We start from the raw sequence: 17,812 nt of genomic DNA, 5'->3' as shown, positions 1-17,812 counted from the left end.
TCAGGAGCTTAGGGGACTGAATTTTCTCTGGAAGCTTTTCTTTATGGCATTCTTAAGCTCCTTATTCCTGAGGCTGAAAATTATTGGGCTAAGAAAGGAGGTAAAGACTATGTAGGTGGTGGCCTTCAGGGTGTTACTGTCCATAGAATGGAGGCCCTTGGGCTTGAGGTAAATAATGGAGGCAAAGTCATAGTGCACAATGACCATAGTGAGGTGACACACACATGTAGAAGGTCTCAGCTGAGTAGATCCTCAATATGGTGGCCACGATGAAGACATAGGAGAGGACGATGAGGAATAAACAGCCCATCAGAGCTGAGACACACACCAGGATCACAGCCAAGGTGACGGAGGATGTCTCCTTCCCACAGGCCAACTTTAGAAGGGAAAGCACGTGACAGGCAAAATGGTGGATCACATTAGACCCACAGAAGGTGAGGTGAAAAACTATCAGGGTCACCATCATCCCCATGACTGAGCCACCAGCCCAGCACCAGGGGCAGCTGTGGGGACTCATGAGCACATTGTAGCACAGGGGGTGGCAGATGACCATGTAGCAGTCATAGCCCATGATCATGAACAGAAAGGACTGCTCTGTGTCCTCACATCACTTTGCCCTCATTATTCATTCATATAGTAAAGAAATGTTATTCAACACTTATTTCATATGGAAATATTATAGGTGATGGGATCCAGCTATACCCAAGAACTAGGTCTCTGCTCTCTCTTTTCATGGTCCAGTGAAAGAATCTGTCATATAACCAAAGATGACAGCACAGAATGGTCAGAGATGTGATGAAGGCAGCCTAGGGATCTGAAGAAGCTGGCGAGGGTCACAGATCCAACCTGGGATTTAGAGACTTTGGCAATTGGTGATGTCTACATTGAGACATGAGGGAGTGTAAGTATGATTCAGGCAAGGCAGGTAGGTGGAAGATGGGTTTCCTGACAGTATAGCAAGTGCAAAGGTTCAGAGTGACAGAGGCATGGTACATTTGGGGACAATCGTTGTCTAGCACAGCCCAGAGAGTTGGAGGTGGCTAGGGGAATTCTGGAATGCGAAGGCAGATAGGTGGGTAGGGCAAGATCATGCAAGACCATGGCGTCCACTGGAAGAGTTTGTTCCAAGGAACTCTAAATACTCTCAAAATACATACAGAAAAGATGGAAAGCCTGGATGGCTCAGTTGGTTAAGCATCTGACTTCGGCTCAGGTCATGAACTCATGGTTCATGGGTTTAAGCCCCGCAATCTGGCTTTGTGCTGACGACTCAGAACCTGGTGCCTGCTTTTGATTCTGTGTCTCCCTCTCTCTCTGCCCCTCCTCACACTCACACTCTGTGTCTCCCTTTCTTTCTCTCTCAAAAATGAATAAACATTAAAAAAAATTTTAAATACACAGAAAAGATGTGTATGGTAATTGAGTATGTCAACATATTTGTAGATGTTTCCACTTGGGGGTCCTATGACGTCTACTACATGTTCCTTCGTGGATTAATACTTAACATGTTGTGTTGGGTCTGACGCTAGCAGTGTAAATGCTGAGTCATAGGGGATACCTATGTTCAGCTTGAATAGATTCTGCCAAATGGCTTTCCAAAGTAATTATACCAAGAGGTACATTTTAAGCCCATGCACCATGGTCAGATTCCCGTTTGTAGGGAGTCCCCCTGGCTGCTGTGAGGGAAGCAGGCAGCTGAGGGCCGGCGGGGTGGGCAGACGCAGGAAGAGATGGGCAGAGGTGCGCGTGGGCATCCTGGACTGGGTCGAGTGGCAGACTGGAGGTTGATTTCAGAGGCAGAATGGACTGTGTTGCTGATTGGACAGAGGGACACAGGAAGTGAGCTGTTTCTACACCTAACACTTAAGACCAAATGGGTGAGTTCTTCCCACAACAATGAACAATTCTTCAGCTTCCCAGACACCAACCTGCAGTCCCATAATTCAGTTCACTTCTGACACGAACTACCTGGAGATGCCAGTGGCAAGTTTTCAGTGTTCAGGGTACCTGCACTTTTGTCTGATGGGACTTCACAGTTGGGGTTTCTAAATTCCCCCCTTTCATTTTGGATACTTTGCTGGAATGACTCACAGAAATCAGGAAAATGCAACACTTACTCTTTCCAATTTACTATAAAAGACACAAGTCAGGAACAGCCAGGTAAAACAGGTGCATCAGGCAAGGTGGAGGAAGGACCGAGGACCTTCCATGCCCTCTCCAGACACACCACCCTCCTAGCACCTCCACGTGTTGACAAATGGGAAGGTCTCTGATTCCCATTGCTTAGGGAGTTTTTGTGGTCGTTTTGTTACACAGACATGATTGATTGAATCATTGGTTCTTGGAGATTGAATATCAATCCATAGCCCCTCTCCCCACCTGGAAGTCCCAGCTCTCTGATCTCACCTTGGCCGTTCAGGGGAGCAGCCTCCTTCCTAGACTATCCAGGGGCTCCCAACCACCACGCATCTCCTTAGCATGCAAAATCCAGTATCATCACTCCTGAGACAAGGGCTTTAGGAGCTGTGTGTCATGAAGTGGACAAAGACCAAATGTGTTTTTATAGCCCAAGGATGCACATACTAATGGAGATGTTCTGGCTCGGATCACCAGGACAACAGGAATAGGGTAGAACTTGACCAGTGTGGGGAGGTGGGGCTATGCAGTGTGACCAGGAGACACTGAAAACTTCTATTGACCAAAGGAAATCAGTCCCCAAGACCCAGCTCTAAATTACCCTTATTCTGGGACACCCTCCAGCTGCCCTGACCCCAGAGCAGAGCTCTGGATTCCCACTGTGGGCTGCACCAGCTCCTGCTTTCCCTCTGACTCTTCCTTGACACTAAGGGACTGAGGGCATCTACTCCAGCCCTGTTTCCCCCAAGACTGGGAGCTCCTAGTCCTCAGCAGGGACTGGGGCTCTCAGGGCAGACAGAGACAGCAGGGAGTCTTGGTTGTGTTGGGGAGTTGGAGGAAGGAGTAGGGGCTGCACATCCCCAGAGATCCTCTGATGATCCTCTTGGACACTCCAGACCCTGAGGAGGCCCTGGGGAACAGCCTGCTGGGAAGCTGCAACAGGGATAAAGCACGCAGCATCAGTTCCAGGAGCCCAGAGGTCTGGCCCCACACCTGCCCCTGTGTGCTGCTGACAGAATAACACAGGAGAGCGTCTTCTGTCCTCCCCTGCTGGCTGCTTCCTGGAAGAGGCAGCCCAGCACGAGGGGACCAGGAGGGACAGGGTAGGTGGCAATAATGGGACATTTATTGGGAACAAGACTCAGACAGTGGATGGGAACCGGGCCTGGTTGAAGGGTTGTAAGACAGATTCTTAGCTCTGGACACCTGCCAGGGGGGCTTCTCAGGGTGCCCATGCTGGGTCCTGGGCTCTTCACTCAGCCTAGTGCAAATGGCACTACAGAGGCCGTGAGTTTGGAATGTGACCAGCTGGTGCATCTGGTACAGACTGATGACAGGAAAGCAGCTCAGAGGACAGGGAAGATATCAGCATCAGGGATAACCCCCCATGTTAGGTAAACATGGAGCCCTTTCCATGAATCCTCTGGACCTTCTGAAGATAGTTCTCTGCTTACTCCCATTTTTCAGTTGGGGAGAGGAGGCTCAGGGCTAGAACGTTCTTTCTCAGACACACATACCAAAGCTGGGGCTTGAACCCTGGCCCTGATGACTGCACACCTGGGGTGCGTTTCAGACAGTTCTCTCTGGAAGCCAGAGTGCAGTGGGAGCAGAGGAGGGGCCTGGGGCAGTGAGCAGTGCAGGGAGGGAGGTGGAGCCATGCAGATGGATAGGAGCAGAGCACACAGACAGCTATTTAGCAGGGGGAGAGGGTGCTGAGTGATGGGGGTTGAGGCACAGAAGGGGGCTGATACGGGTGTCTCAGTTCCTGGTCTGGGGAGGGGGGAAGTCTGCATGGTCAGAAGGCTTTATTTCCAGCTCACCAGCCCAGCCTTCCTCACTCCGGGAAAGTCCCTCCCTATCCTGCTGGTTCTGTGTCCTCTAGGCTCCAGGTTGACCCCTATTGTGGGGGATCCTTCAGAACAACACATCAGTAAGACCAGGGGGTGCAATTATGGCTGGGTTCTTCCCCAGAGACGAGGGTTTCAGGAGCTGTGGGCGACATCGAGGCTCAAGTTATTCATAAAAACATTTTTGTTTTGTTTTATGGTGGATGTCAGGTGCAGAGGTTTGAGTCAATGACGTTTCTGGGTCGCTGCGCTTGACAAGCATTGGTTTTCATCACGTCCTTCTCTTATTTTGCTCACGTTCCCTTTCGACCACTTGTTCCCTCCAGTGCCAACAACCCTTCTCCCATACTAAAGGTATGCGCTTTGATTTGCATGTGCTCTTGTACATGCGTACTGTCTTCTCTGTGAATATATGTGCTGTGAATTATTTGTATCCTTTTAAATTTCATAGAAAAATTTTTGCTTTTTGATTTTATAGAAAAATTATAAGTTTGCAGGAAAACACATACTTCCTCTCTCCCTCACACGGTTTCCTCTTTTACCTCTTGAAATAGTGTATTTGTTCCTGTTGGTGAGCCAATATGGCTACAACCAGAGCCCACGGGATACATTAGGGTTCACTGTCTGTGTCGTGGGTTCTGTGGATTCTGACAGATGTATAATGGCATGTATCCACCGTTACAGCATCCTACAGAATAGTGTCAGCTGCTCTATTTTTAATATGCCGAAAGGTTATTATGCTGGAGCGTTCGTCTGCTTTTTGCTTCACTCACTCAACACATTTTATGGGTTCATTTATGCGCTGTGCGTGCATCGAACTCCTGGCTGGGGCTGCAGGGTTTGCATCCAGCCCACGGGTCCTGCCCCCTTCCAAAGAATGGACAAGCAGGCTTTCCAGTTCCCCACTAAAAGCAATGCTACAGAAACACCCTCTGACATGCTCCCCTGTAAATGCCTTTGAGCAATCGCGATAGATGTTCAGGAGCACATGTGCTGGGGCACAGAGTGCGTGCACTCCTCATTTCCACTATTCTGCGCTCTCACAGGCCGTGCACGAGGGTTGCGTTCTCCCCAAAACTGATCAACACCAGGGAGTTTCTAACTTGGGGCTCTCAATAGATATACACTGAATTTCCATTGCGTTTCCCTTCCTTTCTCTCTCTCTGTCCCTCTCTCTCTTTTTTCTTATTAGCATGTTTTTATTTGCCTGTGCTACACCCTCTGTAAGTTCTGTGCTCAAACCTTTGCTCATTTTTCTTCCTTTTCCCTCTGCTTATTTCTGTATGGAGCTTTTGCTTGTTGTAGATGTAACTGGTTTCTTGTTTATTCTAGATCATATTCCTTGTTCCTTTTTGCACAATGAACATGATTTTTCTCACCTTTCTGTCTCCTTTAACTGGATCCAGAATATTTTCTGTTGGACAAAAACGCTTCTTGTTGATGTCGTTGTATATTTCAAAATCATGTAAGGTTTGTGCTTCTGGAGTTTGTTAAAAAAGTCCTACTTGGGGTGCCTGGGTAGCTCAGTCGACTGAGTGTCTAACTTTTGATTTTAGCTCAGGGCATGATCCCAGGGCCATTGGATCAAGACCCGGCCAAGCTCCACACTGAGCTTGGAGCCTGCTTCAGATTCTCTGTCTCTGGCCTTTCCCCTCTTCCCTGCTCACTCTCTCTCTCTCTCAAAACCAAAAACAAACACAAAACAAAAGAAGATCCCCACTCCTAGTTCAAGAAAATTATTCTCCTCCACCTTCTTCTATTAACTTCATAGCATCATGTTTCATATTTATGTCAGAAACCCAATTGGATTCCACCCATGCATGTGTTTATAGGCAGAAATTCACATTTACTTTGCTTCTAAACGGGACGGATTTTCCCACCACAAACTCTTACACAATCCATCTTTTTCCATTGATTTGTGTCCTACCTGTATCATATATCAAGTTTTGCATCACACTGGGGTACTTTCTGAGGTGTGCAGCCAACTTGATCGGTGTTGGTGTCTGTTCCAGGGTCACACTTGAAATTGACAATGATGTGTATAATGTCTATAATGCGTCTTCCCCTGCCAGGGCATTTCTCTCCTAGTTAATCCATTTTAATGGTGCAATTGTAAATGGCACTGATTCCTTGATATCTCTTTCTGCTGCTTCATTATTGGTGAACAGAAACACAGCCAATGTTTGTACATTGATTTTATATCCTGCAACTTTGCTGAATTCACGTATCAGCTCTAGCAGTTTTTTGGTGGCGTCTTTTGGATTTTCCTTGTGGAGCATCATTCGTCTGTGAAGAGTGAAAGTTTGACCTCTTCCTGCCAATTTGGATGAGTTTTATTACTTTTGTTGCCTGACTGCTGAGGCTAGAACTTCCAACATTATGTTGAACAACAGTGGTGAGAGTGGACACCTGTGTTGTGTTCCTGATCTCAGGGGGAAAGCTCTCAGTTTTTCGCCACTGAGGATGATACTAACAGTGGGCTTTTCATATATGGCTTTTATGATGTTAAGGGATGCTCCTTCTATTCCTGCTTTCTTGAGGGTTTTTATCAAGAAAGAATGCTGTATTTTGTCAAATGCTTTTTCTGCATCTATTTAAAAGATCATAGGGTTCTTACCCTTTCTGTTATTAATGTGGTGTATCACATTGATTGATTTGTGAATATTGAACCAGGCCTGCAGCCCAGGAATAAATCCCACTTGATTGTGGTGAAAAATTCTTTTAATGTACTGTTGACTTCGATTTGCTAGTATCTTGTTGAGAATTTTTGCATCCAGATTCATCAGGGATATTGGCCTGTAATTCTCCTTTTTAGGAGGGTCTTTGTCTGGGTTTGGAAAGAAGGTAATTCTGGATTCATAGAATGAATTTGGAAGCTTTCCTTCCATTTCTATTTTTTGGAACAGTGTGAGAATAATAGGTGTTAACTCTGCTTTAAATGTCTGGTAGAATTCTCCTGGGAAGCCATCTGCCCCAGGACTCTTATTTTTGGGGAGATTTTTGATTACTGATTCCATTTCTTTCCTGGCTATGGGCCTGTTCATATTTTCTGTTTCTTCCTGTTTGAGTTTTGGTAGTGCATGAGTTTCTAAGAATCTGTCCATTTCTTCCCGATTGTCCAGCTTGTTGGCATATAATTCTTCATAGTATTCTCATATATGTTTGTATTCCTGTGGTGTTGGTTGTGATGTCTCCTCTTTCATTTGTGATTTTATCTATTTGGGTCCTCTCTATTTTCTTTTTGAGAAGTCTGGTTAGGAGTTTATCAATTTTGCTTATTCTTTAAAAAAAACCAGCTCTTAGTTTCATTGATCTGTTCTACTGTTTTTTTTTTTAATTCTATATCATTTATTTCTGTTCTAATCTTTATTATTTCCCTTCTTCTCCTGGCTTTGGGCTTTATTTGCTGCTCCTTTTCTAGCTCCTTTAGGTGTAAGGTTAAGTTGTGTATTTGGGACCTCTCTTGCTTCTTCAGACAGGCCTGAATTCCAGTGTATTTTCCTCTTAGGACTGTCTTTGCTGCATCCCAAAGGGCTTGGACTGTTGTGCTTTCATTTTCATTTGCTTCCATGTATTATTTTTTAGTTTTTTGATGTTTATTTATTTTTGAGAAAGAGGGAGAGACAGAGCTTGAGCAGAGGAGGGGCAGAGAGAGAGGGAGACACAGAATCCGAAGCAGACTTCAGGCTCTGAGCTGTCAGCACAGAGCTTGACGCAGGGGTTGAACTCATGAACTGCAAGATTATGACCTGAGCCGAAGTCCGATGTTTAACCAACTGAGCCACCCAGGTTCCCCTGCTTCCATGTGTTTTTAAATTTCTTCTTTAATTTCCTGGTTAACCCTTTCATTCCTTAGAAGGATGTTCTTTAACCTCCATATATCTGAGGGCTTTCCAAATTTTTTCTTGTGGTTGATTTCAAGTTCCTAGCATTGTGATCTGAAAATATGCATGGTATGATCTCAATCTTTTTGTACCTGGTCAGGGCTGATTTTTGCAAGATTGGTATGGTTTTGCACTGACTTTATTTTTCAGAAGGAACTTAAGGAAACTTTTATCAAATGTACAGTAGACTCACTATAGACATAATGTAGGTGTGCTGATGATGTAATCATTACCATATTCACTCATCCATCCAAGAGTGTAGATTGCCCTCCATATATTCAGATCACCTCCTACATTTTTACTAATGGTTAACATTTCTGAATTTGGATGTATTGCATGTGTTTCATTAATTCCTAGATATTTTATAGCAAAAGTTTTCAAAGTGTGATATGAGGACCCTGTGGTCCTGGAGACCCTTTCTGGGGGAACATCAGTTCCTTACTTTTCCATTTTTCATCATATGCTTCAACTAAAACAACATGTTGCCACAGGCTGAATGAAGAGGCAGGTATGAGCATCAATTTGTTTCCCATCCAAGTTTGTTAAAATGTAAAAACAAACAAACAAACAAACAAACAAAAAACAGCAACTCTTCTCACCAAATGTTAATTTTGTAAATGTAGTTACTGTCTAAAAACATGTTACTTGTATTGACATTGAGCAGGTGACTATTCTTTTGAATGTATGCATAATAAGTATTTTCAAAGAATCTCGGTGTTAACTTCTAATATGGTGAAAACGGAGAGTTGTACTGCACCCAAACAGGAACCCATCAGAGTCTCACATTTTCTTGAGTGTTAAGAAATCACCAGACCACAATGTTGGCGAGCCATGTCTTTACAGTTTGTGTCACCGTTGGGAATGTTATCTTAGTTTTGCTTAAAGCTTATACTTTGAATGATTACTGCTGGAGTAATTCTGTGAGAAATACTGAGTGTTGCGAGCCGATCTTGTCTTCTGCAGACTGTGCTCTCTATTGCTGTGGTACCTTATGTCTTCATTCTTTACTTTTTCTGGGTGAAGGAGCATGTCTCTTTCCTTCCCATCCGTACATACCTTCTTTCTTGTTCTTATTTATAGCACCGCTCATGACTTTCAGTTCCATGCTAAAGAACAGCAGAACCAGTGAGTATCCGGGTCACTTTCCCAATCCTAACATACTGCGTCTGTAGTCTCCCCATTTCATATATTGTTGTATAGACTCATGATTGTCATGCTGGTCACCTTCATTCCTCTTCTGATCTCACCAGATGCAGCACCCGTGCCTGGTCAGAACTATAGCATGGTGACTGAGTTCATCCTTGTGGGATTCTCTAACTTCCCACAGCATCTCCTGCCCACCTTCTTCCTGCTGTACCTGCTCATGTACCTGTTCACGCTGCTGGGGAACCTGCTCATCATGGCCACAGTCTGGAGCGAGCGCAGCCTGCACACGCCCATGTACCTCTTCCTGTGCGCCCTGTCCACCTCTGAGATTCTGTTCACCGTTGCTGTCACCCCTCGCATGCTGGTTGACATGCTCTCCACCCGCCGCACCATCACCTGGACGGCCTGTGCCAGCCAGATGTTTTTCTCCTTCACGTTTGGCTTCACCCACTCCTTCCTGCTCATGATCATGGGCTACGACCGCTACGTGGCCATCTGCCACCCCCTGCGCTACAATGTTCTCATGAGCAACCGTAGCTGTGCCCGTCTGGTGTCCTGGACCTGGGCTGGTGGTTCAGTCATGGGGATGATGGTGACCCTGATAGTTTTTCACCTCACCTTCTGTGGGTCTAATGTGATCCACCATTTTCTATGCCATGTGTTTTCCCTTCTAAAGTTGGCCTGTGGGAATGAGAATTCCTCTGTCACCTTGGCTGTGATCCTGGTGTGTGTCTCAGCTCTGATGAGCTGTTTATTCCTCATCGTCCTCTCCTATGTCTTCATCGTGGCCGCCATATTGCAGATCCCCTCTGCTGAAGGCAGGCACAAGACCTTCTCCACATGTGTGTCCCACCTCACAGTGGTCATTGTGCACTACAGCTTTGCTTCCATTATCTACCTCAAGCCCAAGGGCCCCCATTCTATGGACAGTAACACCCTGATGGCCACCACCTATACAGTCTTCACTCCCTTTCTCAGTCCGATCATTTTCAGCCTCAGGAATAAGGAGCTCAAGAATGCCATAAAGAAAAGCTTCCAGAGAAAATTCAGTCCCCTAAGCTCCTGACGGCCAGTTTGGCGGTGAGGAAAATGACAGTAGGGTTGGGGATGATCAAGTCCATCTCCATAAGCCTGTTGTAGGGATTCTATATAAGAAAATACTGAGTAAGTATTGTTGAATGCATCTATAGGTGTTGGATACCTGCTAGGTATTTGTTTTTCTCCAAATTGCATAGGATCTAGAGATCATGATCTCCTGTTCAAGACCCCATGTGATGAACTCCATCCCATTACTTCTGTCTACAAATGTGTTATGTACCTGTGGATGAGTGGGGGGGGGGGGCATCTCATGGATGTGTCTGGGCACTGATGCCCATGGTTCTTCTCAAATGGAGAAGGAAGGAAAGACTTTCCCTTCATCACCATACGGCTGAACAAAAGTATGCATAATAATAAATGCCATCAGCTTTTCTTTCAGGCATGTGTCCAGTGTTTTATATACCATTTAATATAAAAATGTACAAAAAGTAAACTCTTCCTCTCCAAGAAGTTGGTTGACAGTGTATATAGTTCCTTCTGTCCTAGCAGAGGATAGACCCTAAGGGAGTTTTTCTACCTTGATTGGTGTTGAGTGAAGGATGTCAGAATAAGAAGTGAAGGGAAAGAGGGAGGGAGGGAGGGTGGGAGGAAGGGAGGGGAAGAGAGTGAGGGGAGGAGACGGTTCAGTGCTTGGATAAGAACATACAGAATGTTTAAAGGGTCTTGCTTATGGAAATCCTTTTCTGTTTTTCCCCACATTACTTTCAATAAAACATCAATTTCTCATTCCTGTGTACTTACATCTATCTGCGGGCTCTGTTGGAGGACACAGTGCTATCTCAAGATAGTGCAAAGAAAGGTCAAGGGTGTGGGTACCCCTTTTGGCAGATGAGAAATGTTGGTGAGGGTCACACAACATGTGAAGGAAGGGGTCACATGCAACTTTAGGTCTAACTTCCATGATAGGGTTTGGGAAATCATATGTCTGAGCATCCAGGAGGGGGTCTTCTGTTAATGTAAATTTCTTACTTAAGCTGTGGCCAGATATTTGAGCTGCAGGCAGAAGGTGTTTTATAATAATAAACCAAGGGAGGGCTGTTGCATATGAGTGCCTGCCATTTGCCAAACGTTGTGGAAAGGGTTTCCTATGCATTCACTCTTCTAAGTCTCAAAATAAATCGTTATTTCTCCGCATTTAGATATGACCCACTTCTATTATTATTCACAATTTTGAAACACAGAAAATGAAAATCTGATAGATAATTTGTCCTGGGTCACACCACCTTGAAGGGGGGAAGCAGGAATCGATTACAATGTGCACGTGTGTGCAGTTGGTGAATAGGAACCCGCCTCTCTCAGGTGTCTACAGAGAGAAGTGAGGTCATGACTGGGAGGAGAAGGCTGTCATTAGAAGGAAGAGACCCCTTTCAGGGAAGGAGGGCAGGTGCAGCCCTAGGCACACACCCCTTTCACACAGCCAGAGGGAAACACGGACTCCAGAGGAGTTCATGAGACACTTTTGCTCATGCACACTGACAACGAGAGCTTGGAAAAACCATCTATGGTAATTTTGGGATTCCTTTAATCATTTTACTCATTATTGGTTTACTAACTAATGCCACCCCTCCCCATCAAGATGTCCTTATCTATGGTGCATTTGGGGACATTGGTATGTTCAGTTCACCAGGGAGAGTTGGAAGTCACTAAGAGGGTGCTGGAATGAGATGTAGATATGTGGGTAGGGCAAGAGCATGTGAGACCATGGTGTCCACTTAGAGAGTTTGTTCCAAGGGCAATGGGGAACTCTAAATACTCTTAAAATACATACACAAAAGAGCTGTGTGGTATTCCATTATGTGAACATATGCATAGACATTTCCATTTGGGGATCCTACAAATGGTGCTCTTATGACATCTACTACATGTCCTTCAGTGGATTAACACTTATGTGTTGTGTTGAGTCTGTAGCTAGAAGTGTAAAGGCCAAGTCATAGGGGATACTATGTTCAGGTTGAATAGATGTTGACAAAAGTTTACCAAAGTGGTTGTACCAAGTAGAAAAAATTTTTAATCAAATTCAAGTTAGTTAACATATAGTGTTTTGGATTCAGGAGTAGAATTTAGTGATTTGTTACTTACATACAACACCCAGCGCTCATCCCAGCAAGTGCCCATCTGCCCACCCACCTCCCCTCCAGCATCCTTCAGTTTGTTCTCTGCATTTAGGTCTCTTATGGTTTGCCTCCCTCCCTGTTTTTATCTTATTTTTCCTTTCCTTCCCCTATGTTCATCTGTTTTGTTTCTTAAATTCTGCATATAAGTGAAATCATATGATATTTCTTTTTCTCTGACTGACTTATTTCACTTAGCATAATACAGTAAACCTTGGATTACGAGCATAATTCGTTCTGGAAACATGCTTGTAATCCAAAGCACTTGTCTATCAAAGCAAATTTCCCTATAAGAAATAATGGAAACTCAGATGATTTGTTCTGCAACCCTAAAATATTTATATAAAAATGATTACAATACTGTAATATAATACAAAATAATAAAGGAAATATAAAATATAAAGAAAAATAAACAAACTAACCTGCACTTACCTTTGAAAACCTTCATGGCTGGTGTGAAGGAGACAAGAGAGAGGAGGGTTATTGTGTTGGACGACTTTCACGATCACTAATGGAATCACTGCTATCTATTGGCTCAGTGGAAGCTTTTCCTGCATGGAGGCAATTGTATACACTTGCATAGATGTTGACTACAGCACAGTATTAATAAACTCTTGTCATATATTGTATTTAATGTAAACTGACAATAAGGCAGCAAAGGAAAGGGCCTCAATCTGCAGGCAGCCTGACCTAAAATGAAGCAAAGCATTCCTGAGCTTCCTCTTGTATGGAGAAGCAAAGGACTGTCCACAGGTGCTTTGAAGTGACAAAAAATACACCAGTGCCCATTGTAGGCATCTTCAAACATTCTGAAAAATCACTGATTTCTGCCAAATACTACAGCCTGAGACCGAGCATGGGAGATGATCACCCACAATCCTACAGCAGGAGAGAGAGAGGAACCATTGGCTCAGTTGTGATCATGTGACATCTGGAGTCACATCCCACCCGTATTGCAAGACATTGCTCACTTATCAAGTTGCAATTTATTAGAGGGGTGCCTGGGTGGCTCAGTCAGTTACGCATCCAACTTCGGCTCAGGTCATAATTTCCTGGTTCACGAGTTCAAGCCCCACATTGGGCTCTGTACTTATGGCTCAGAGCCTGGAGCCTGCTTCGAATTCTGTGTCTTCTCTTTCTCTGCTCCTCTCCCATTCATGCTGGTCTGTCTCTCTCAAAAATAAACATGATAATTTTTTAATTTATTAGAAATGTTTGCTCGCCTTATAGAGCACTTGCAGAACAAGGCACTCATAGTCAAAGGTTTTACTGTGCACTCTAGTTCCATCCACATTGTTGCAAATGGTAAGATTTCATTCTTTTTCATCGTTATTATTCCAATGTATATATATATATACAAATCTTCTTTATCCACTCATCAGTCTATGGGCATTTGGACTCTTTCTGTAGTTTGACTAAGGCTTATAGTGCTGCTATAAATTTGGGGTGCATATACCCCTTCGAATCCACATTTTTGTATCCTTTGGATAAATACCTACTAGTGCAATTGCTGGGTCATAGGGCAGTTCTATGTTTAATTTTTTGAGGAGCCTCCATACTGTTTTCCACAGTGGCTGCCCCAGTTTGCATTCTCGCCAACAACGCAAAAGTGTTCTCCTTTCTCTGCATCCTCACAAACATCTGTTATTTCTTGAGTTGTTAATTCTAGGCATTCTGACAGGTGTGAGGTGGCATTCAAGTGGTACATTTTAAGCCCATGCACCATGGTCAGATTCCCGTTTGTAGGGAGTCCCCCTGGCTGCTGTGAGGGAAGCAGGCAGCTGAGGGCCGGCGGGGTGGGCAGACGCAGGAAGAGATGGGCAGAGGTGCGCGTGGGCATCCTGGACTGGGTCGAGTGGCAGACTGGAGGTTGATTTCAGAGGCAGAATGGACTGTGTTGCTGATTGGACAGAGGGACACAGGAAGTGAGCTGTTTCTACGCCTAACACTTAAGACCAAATGGGTGAGTTCTTCCCACAACAATGAACAATTCTTCAGCTTCCCAGACACCAACCTGCAGTCCCATAATTCAGTTCACTTCTGACACGAACTACCTGGAGATGCCAGTGACAAGTTTTCAGTGTTCAGGGTACCTGCACTTTTGTCTGATGGGACTTCACAGTTGGGGTTTCTAAATTCCCCCCTTTCATTTTGGATACTTTGCTGGAATGACTCACAGAAATCAGGAAAATGCAACACTTACTCTTTCCAATTTACTATAAAAGACACAAGTCAGGAACAGCCAGGTAAAACAGGTGCATCAGGCAAGGTGTGGAGGAAGGACCGAGGACCTTCCATGCCCTCTCCAGACACACCACCCTCCTAGCACCTCCACGTGTTGACAAATGGGAAGGTCTCTGATTCCCATTGCTTAGGGAGTTTTTGTGGAGGTTTGATTACACAGACATGATTGATTAAATCATTGGTCCTTGGAGATTGAATATCAATCCATAGCCCTTCTCCCCACCTGGAAGTCCCAGCTCTCTGATCTCACCTTGGCCGTTCAGGGGAGCAGCCTCCTTCCTAGACTATCCAGGGGCTCCCAACCACCACGCATCTCCTTAGCATGCAAAATCCAGTATCATCACTCCTGAGACAAGGGCTTTAGGAGCTGTGTGTCATGAAGTGGACAAAGACCAAATGTGTTATTATAGCCCAAGGATGCACATACTAATGGAGATGTTCTGGCTCGGATCACCAGGACAACAGGAATAGGGTAGAACTTGACCAGTGTGGGGAGGTGGGGCTATCCAGTGTGACCAGGAGACACTGAAAACTTCTATTGACCAAAGGAAATCAGTCCCCAAGACCCAGCTCTAAATTACCCTTATTCTGGGACACCCTCCAGCTGCCCTGACCCCAGAGCAGAGCTCTGGATTCCCACTGTGGGCTGCACCAGCTCCTACTTTCCCTCTGACTCTTCCTTGACCCTAAGGGACTGAGGGCATCTACTCCAGCCCTGTTTCCCCCAAGACTGGGAGCTCCTAGTCCTCAGCAGGGACTGGGGCTCTCAGGGCAGACAGAGACAGCAGGGAGTCTTGGTTGTGTTGGGGAGTTGGAGGAAGGAGTAGGGGCTGCACATCCCCAGAGATCCTCTGATGATCCTCTTGGCCACTCCAGACCCTGAGGAGGCCCTGGGGAACAGCCTGCTGGGAAGCTGCAACAGGGATAAAGCACACAGCATCAGTTCCAGGAGCCCAGAGGTCTGGCCCCACACCTGCCCCTGTGTGCTGCTGACAGAATAACCCCAGAGAGCGTCTTCTGTCCTCCCCTGCTGGCTGCTTCCTGGAAGAGGCAGCCCAGCACGAGGGGACCAGGAGGGACAGGGTAGGTGGCAATATTTAGGCAGTTGTGGGGAGCAAGCCCCGGTTGGGGGTGGGAACAGGACTGGGGAGAAAGGTGGTAAGACAGGCTCTGAGCCTTGGGAGCTGGTGGGACTTTTCTCGGGTTGCCCCTGCTGGGTCCTGGGTTCCTCACTCAGCCTAGTGACCTTTGCAGCTTCTAGGTCACTATTGTTGATTGGGACTGATCCTGTCTCCCTGAAATATTTGCACATGCCCGGAGGCCCTTTTGTTGTCACAGCTCATGGGGAGGGAGGGATGCTACCGGCATCTGGAGGGCTGAGGCCAGGGATGCTGCTAAACGTTGTACAATCTGGTAGTAGTGTGGGGCGTTTGTTCCACTGGTGAACCAATCAGGACACGTTATAGTAACTCCGCCCACATTTACACTAGGGCTCACTGTCTGTGTTGCAGCCTGTGGGTTTGGAGCAGCGGATAGTGGCATATATACAGTGTTCCAGCATCCCACAGAACAGTGTCAGGTGCTCTGTTTTTAATGCGCCCAAATGCAATTATGCTGGAGAGTTGAGCTGCCTTTTGCCTCATTCACTCGGTGTCATTTTACGGCTTCATTTATGCTGCTGTGTGTGCATGGAACTCCTGGCTGGGGCTCCAGGGTTTGCATCCGGCCCGTGGGACCTGCCCCCTTCCCAGTTATGGTTCCCAAGCAGGCTTGTCCATTCCCGCACTACAAGCGGGGCTTCATCCCACAGGCTCCGTCCAGGTAGGTGTGCGCCATGGAGATAGAGGTTCAGGTGCACGTGAAGGTTGCACTTCTCCATTCTCGGTTCTCACCCGCAGGCCGCGGGATTGCTCCCTCCCCGTATAGCTGTGGGCACTGGGCACTTCCTAATGTGGGGAAATGAATAGGTGTACAGGGAAATCTCAGGGTCGTTTTCCCCTTCCCTTTCCTTGTCTTGAAACCATCTGTTCACTTGCCTGTGTAACCCCTTCTGTGGGGTCTCTGCTCATGTCCTGGACTCGTTTCTGTATGGAGTCTCTTCTTCTTAATGTGCTGGTTTCTTATTTACTCTAGACAGTATTCCCTGGTCAATTTTAGTCAAGGCACCGGCTCCTTTCCCAAATTTCCATCTGCCTGTTCATGTATCCTGGATATCCTTTGTTGAACAAAACCTTTGTGGAAGTTTTCATGTCTGTTTCTTTTTCCAATAGTTAAAATATATTTAATGAGAATGGCGTCAGCACTCATAGAAGATATGCTGATGAAATTCAAATACTCCTTTGTGTGTGTGTGTATGTATATATTAATTAATTAATTAATTAATTTATATAGAATGCATACATACGTTTCATCTTTTTTTGAAGTGTTTATTTAAATTCCCGTTAACATACATGTAATATTAGTTTCAGGTGTACAATACAGTGATGCAGCACTTCTGTACATCATCCGGTGCTCATCACAGCAAGTGCACTCCTTCATCCCCATCACCTAATTCACCCAGCCCCCCACTCCATGTCCTCTGTTCACCATCAGTTGGTTGTCTATAGTTAAGAGTCTCTTCCTTGGTTTGCCTCTCTCTCTCTGTCTCTCTCCCTCTTCCACTTCTCAATTTTTTTTGTTTCTTAAATTCCACGTATGAGTGAAATCATATGCTATTTGTTTTTCTCTGGCTGGCTTATTCACTTAGTATAATACCCTCTAGGTCCATCCATGTTGCAAATGGAAAGATTTCAGCCTTTTGTATGGTTGAGTAATATTCCGTTGTATATATTATATATGTGTATAATCTTATATAGCCATATATAGATATCTCAGTAGTTACAGTTTCTGTCCTAGGAAGTACTGCATTGTGTGATTAATTCCTAGATTTTTCACAACAGAGGTTTTCAAAGTATGATATGAGGGCCCTGGGGACCCAGAGACCCATTCCGGGGGACCACCAAGTCCTCACCCTTCCAGTGAAGGTGAGGATATATTTTCATCATATGCTTCAAATTAAGAACATATTGCCACAGGCTGAATGATGAGGATACTGCATCATCTTCTATGCCATCTAGCCAGCACTGGACAAATTTGCTAAAATTTAAAACAAAGCCACACTTCTCATTAAATAAGGGTTTTTTTTTTTATCTTTATTCATTTTTGAGAGAGAGAGAGAGAGAGAGAGAGAGAGCCAGAGCACAAGCAGGCAAGGGGCAAAGAAAGAGGAGGAGACACAGAATCTGAAGCAGGCTCCAGGCTCTGAGTTGTCAGCACAGAGCCCAATGCAGGACTCGAACTCACGAAC

General features: G+C 45.3%; 1 protein-coding gene and 1 pseudogene across 1 annotated transcript; one reads left to right on the top strand and one right to left on the bottom strand.

Moving 5' to 3' along the window:
- LOC122486587 lies at positions 1–1,754 on the bottom strand (annotated as a pseudogene).
- A 7,380-nt stretch (positions 1,755–9,134) lies between these two features.
- Positions 9,135–10,079, top strand: LOC122486391 (olfactory receptor 10H3-like). Its single transcript, XM_043585823.1, has one exon. It carries the CDS (start codon positions 9,150–9,152, stop codon positions 10,077–10,079), a length of 930 nt encoding a protein of 309 aa, XP_043441758.1. The 5' UTR covers positions 9,135–9,149.
- Positions 10,080–17,812: the final 7,733 nt, after the last annotated feature.

This window comes from Prionailurus bengalensis, chromosome A2, assembly GCF_016509475.1.
Source record: "Prionailurus bengalensis isolate Pbe53 chromosome A2, Fcat_Pben_1.1_paternal_pri, whole genome shotgun sequence".
Lineage (NCBI taxonomy): Eukaryota > Metazoa > Chordata > Mammalia > Carnivora > Felidae > Prionailurus > Prionailurus bengalensis.
Note: the sequence above shows the minus strand (reverse complement) of the source record. Positions and strands in the feature narration are given on the sequence as shown.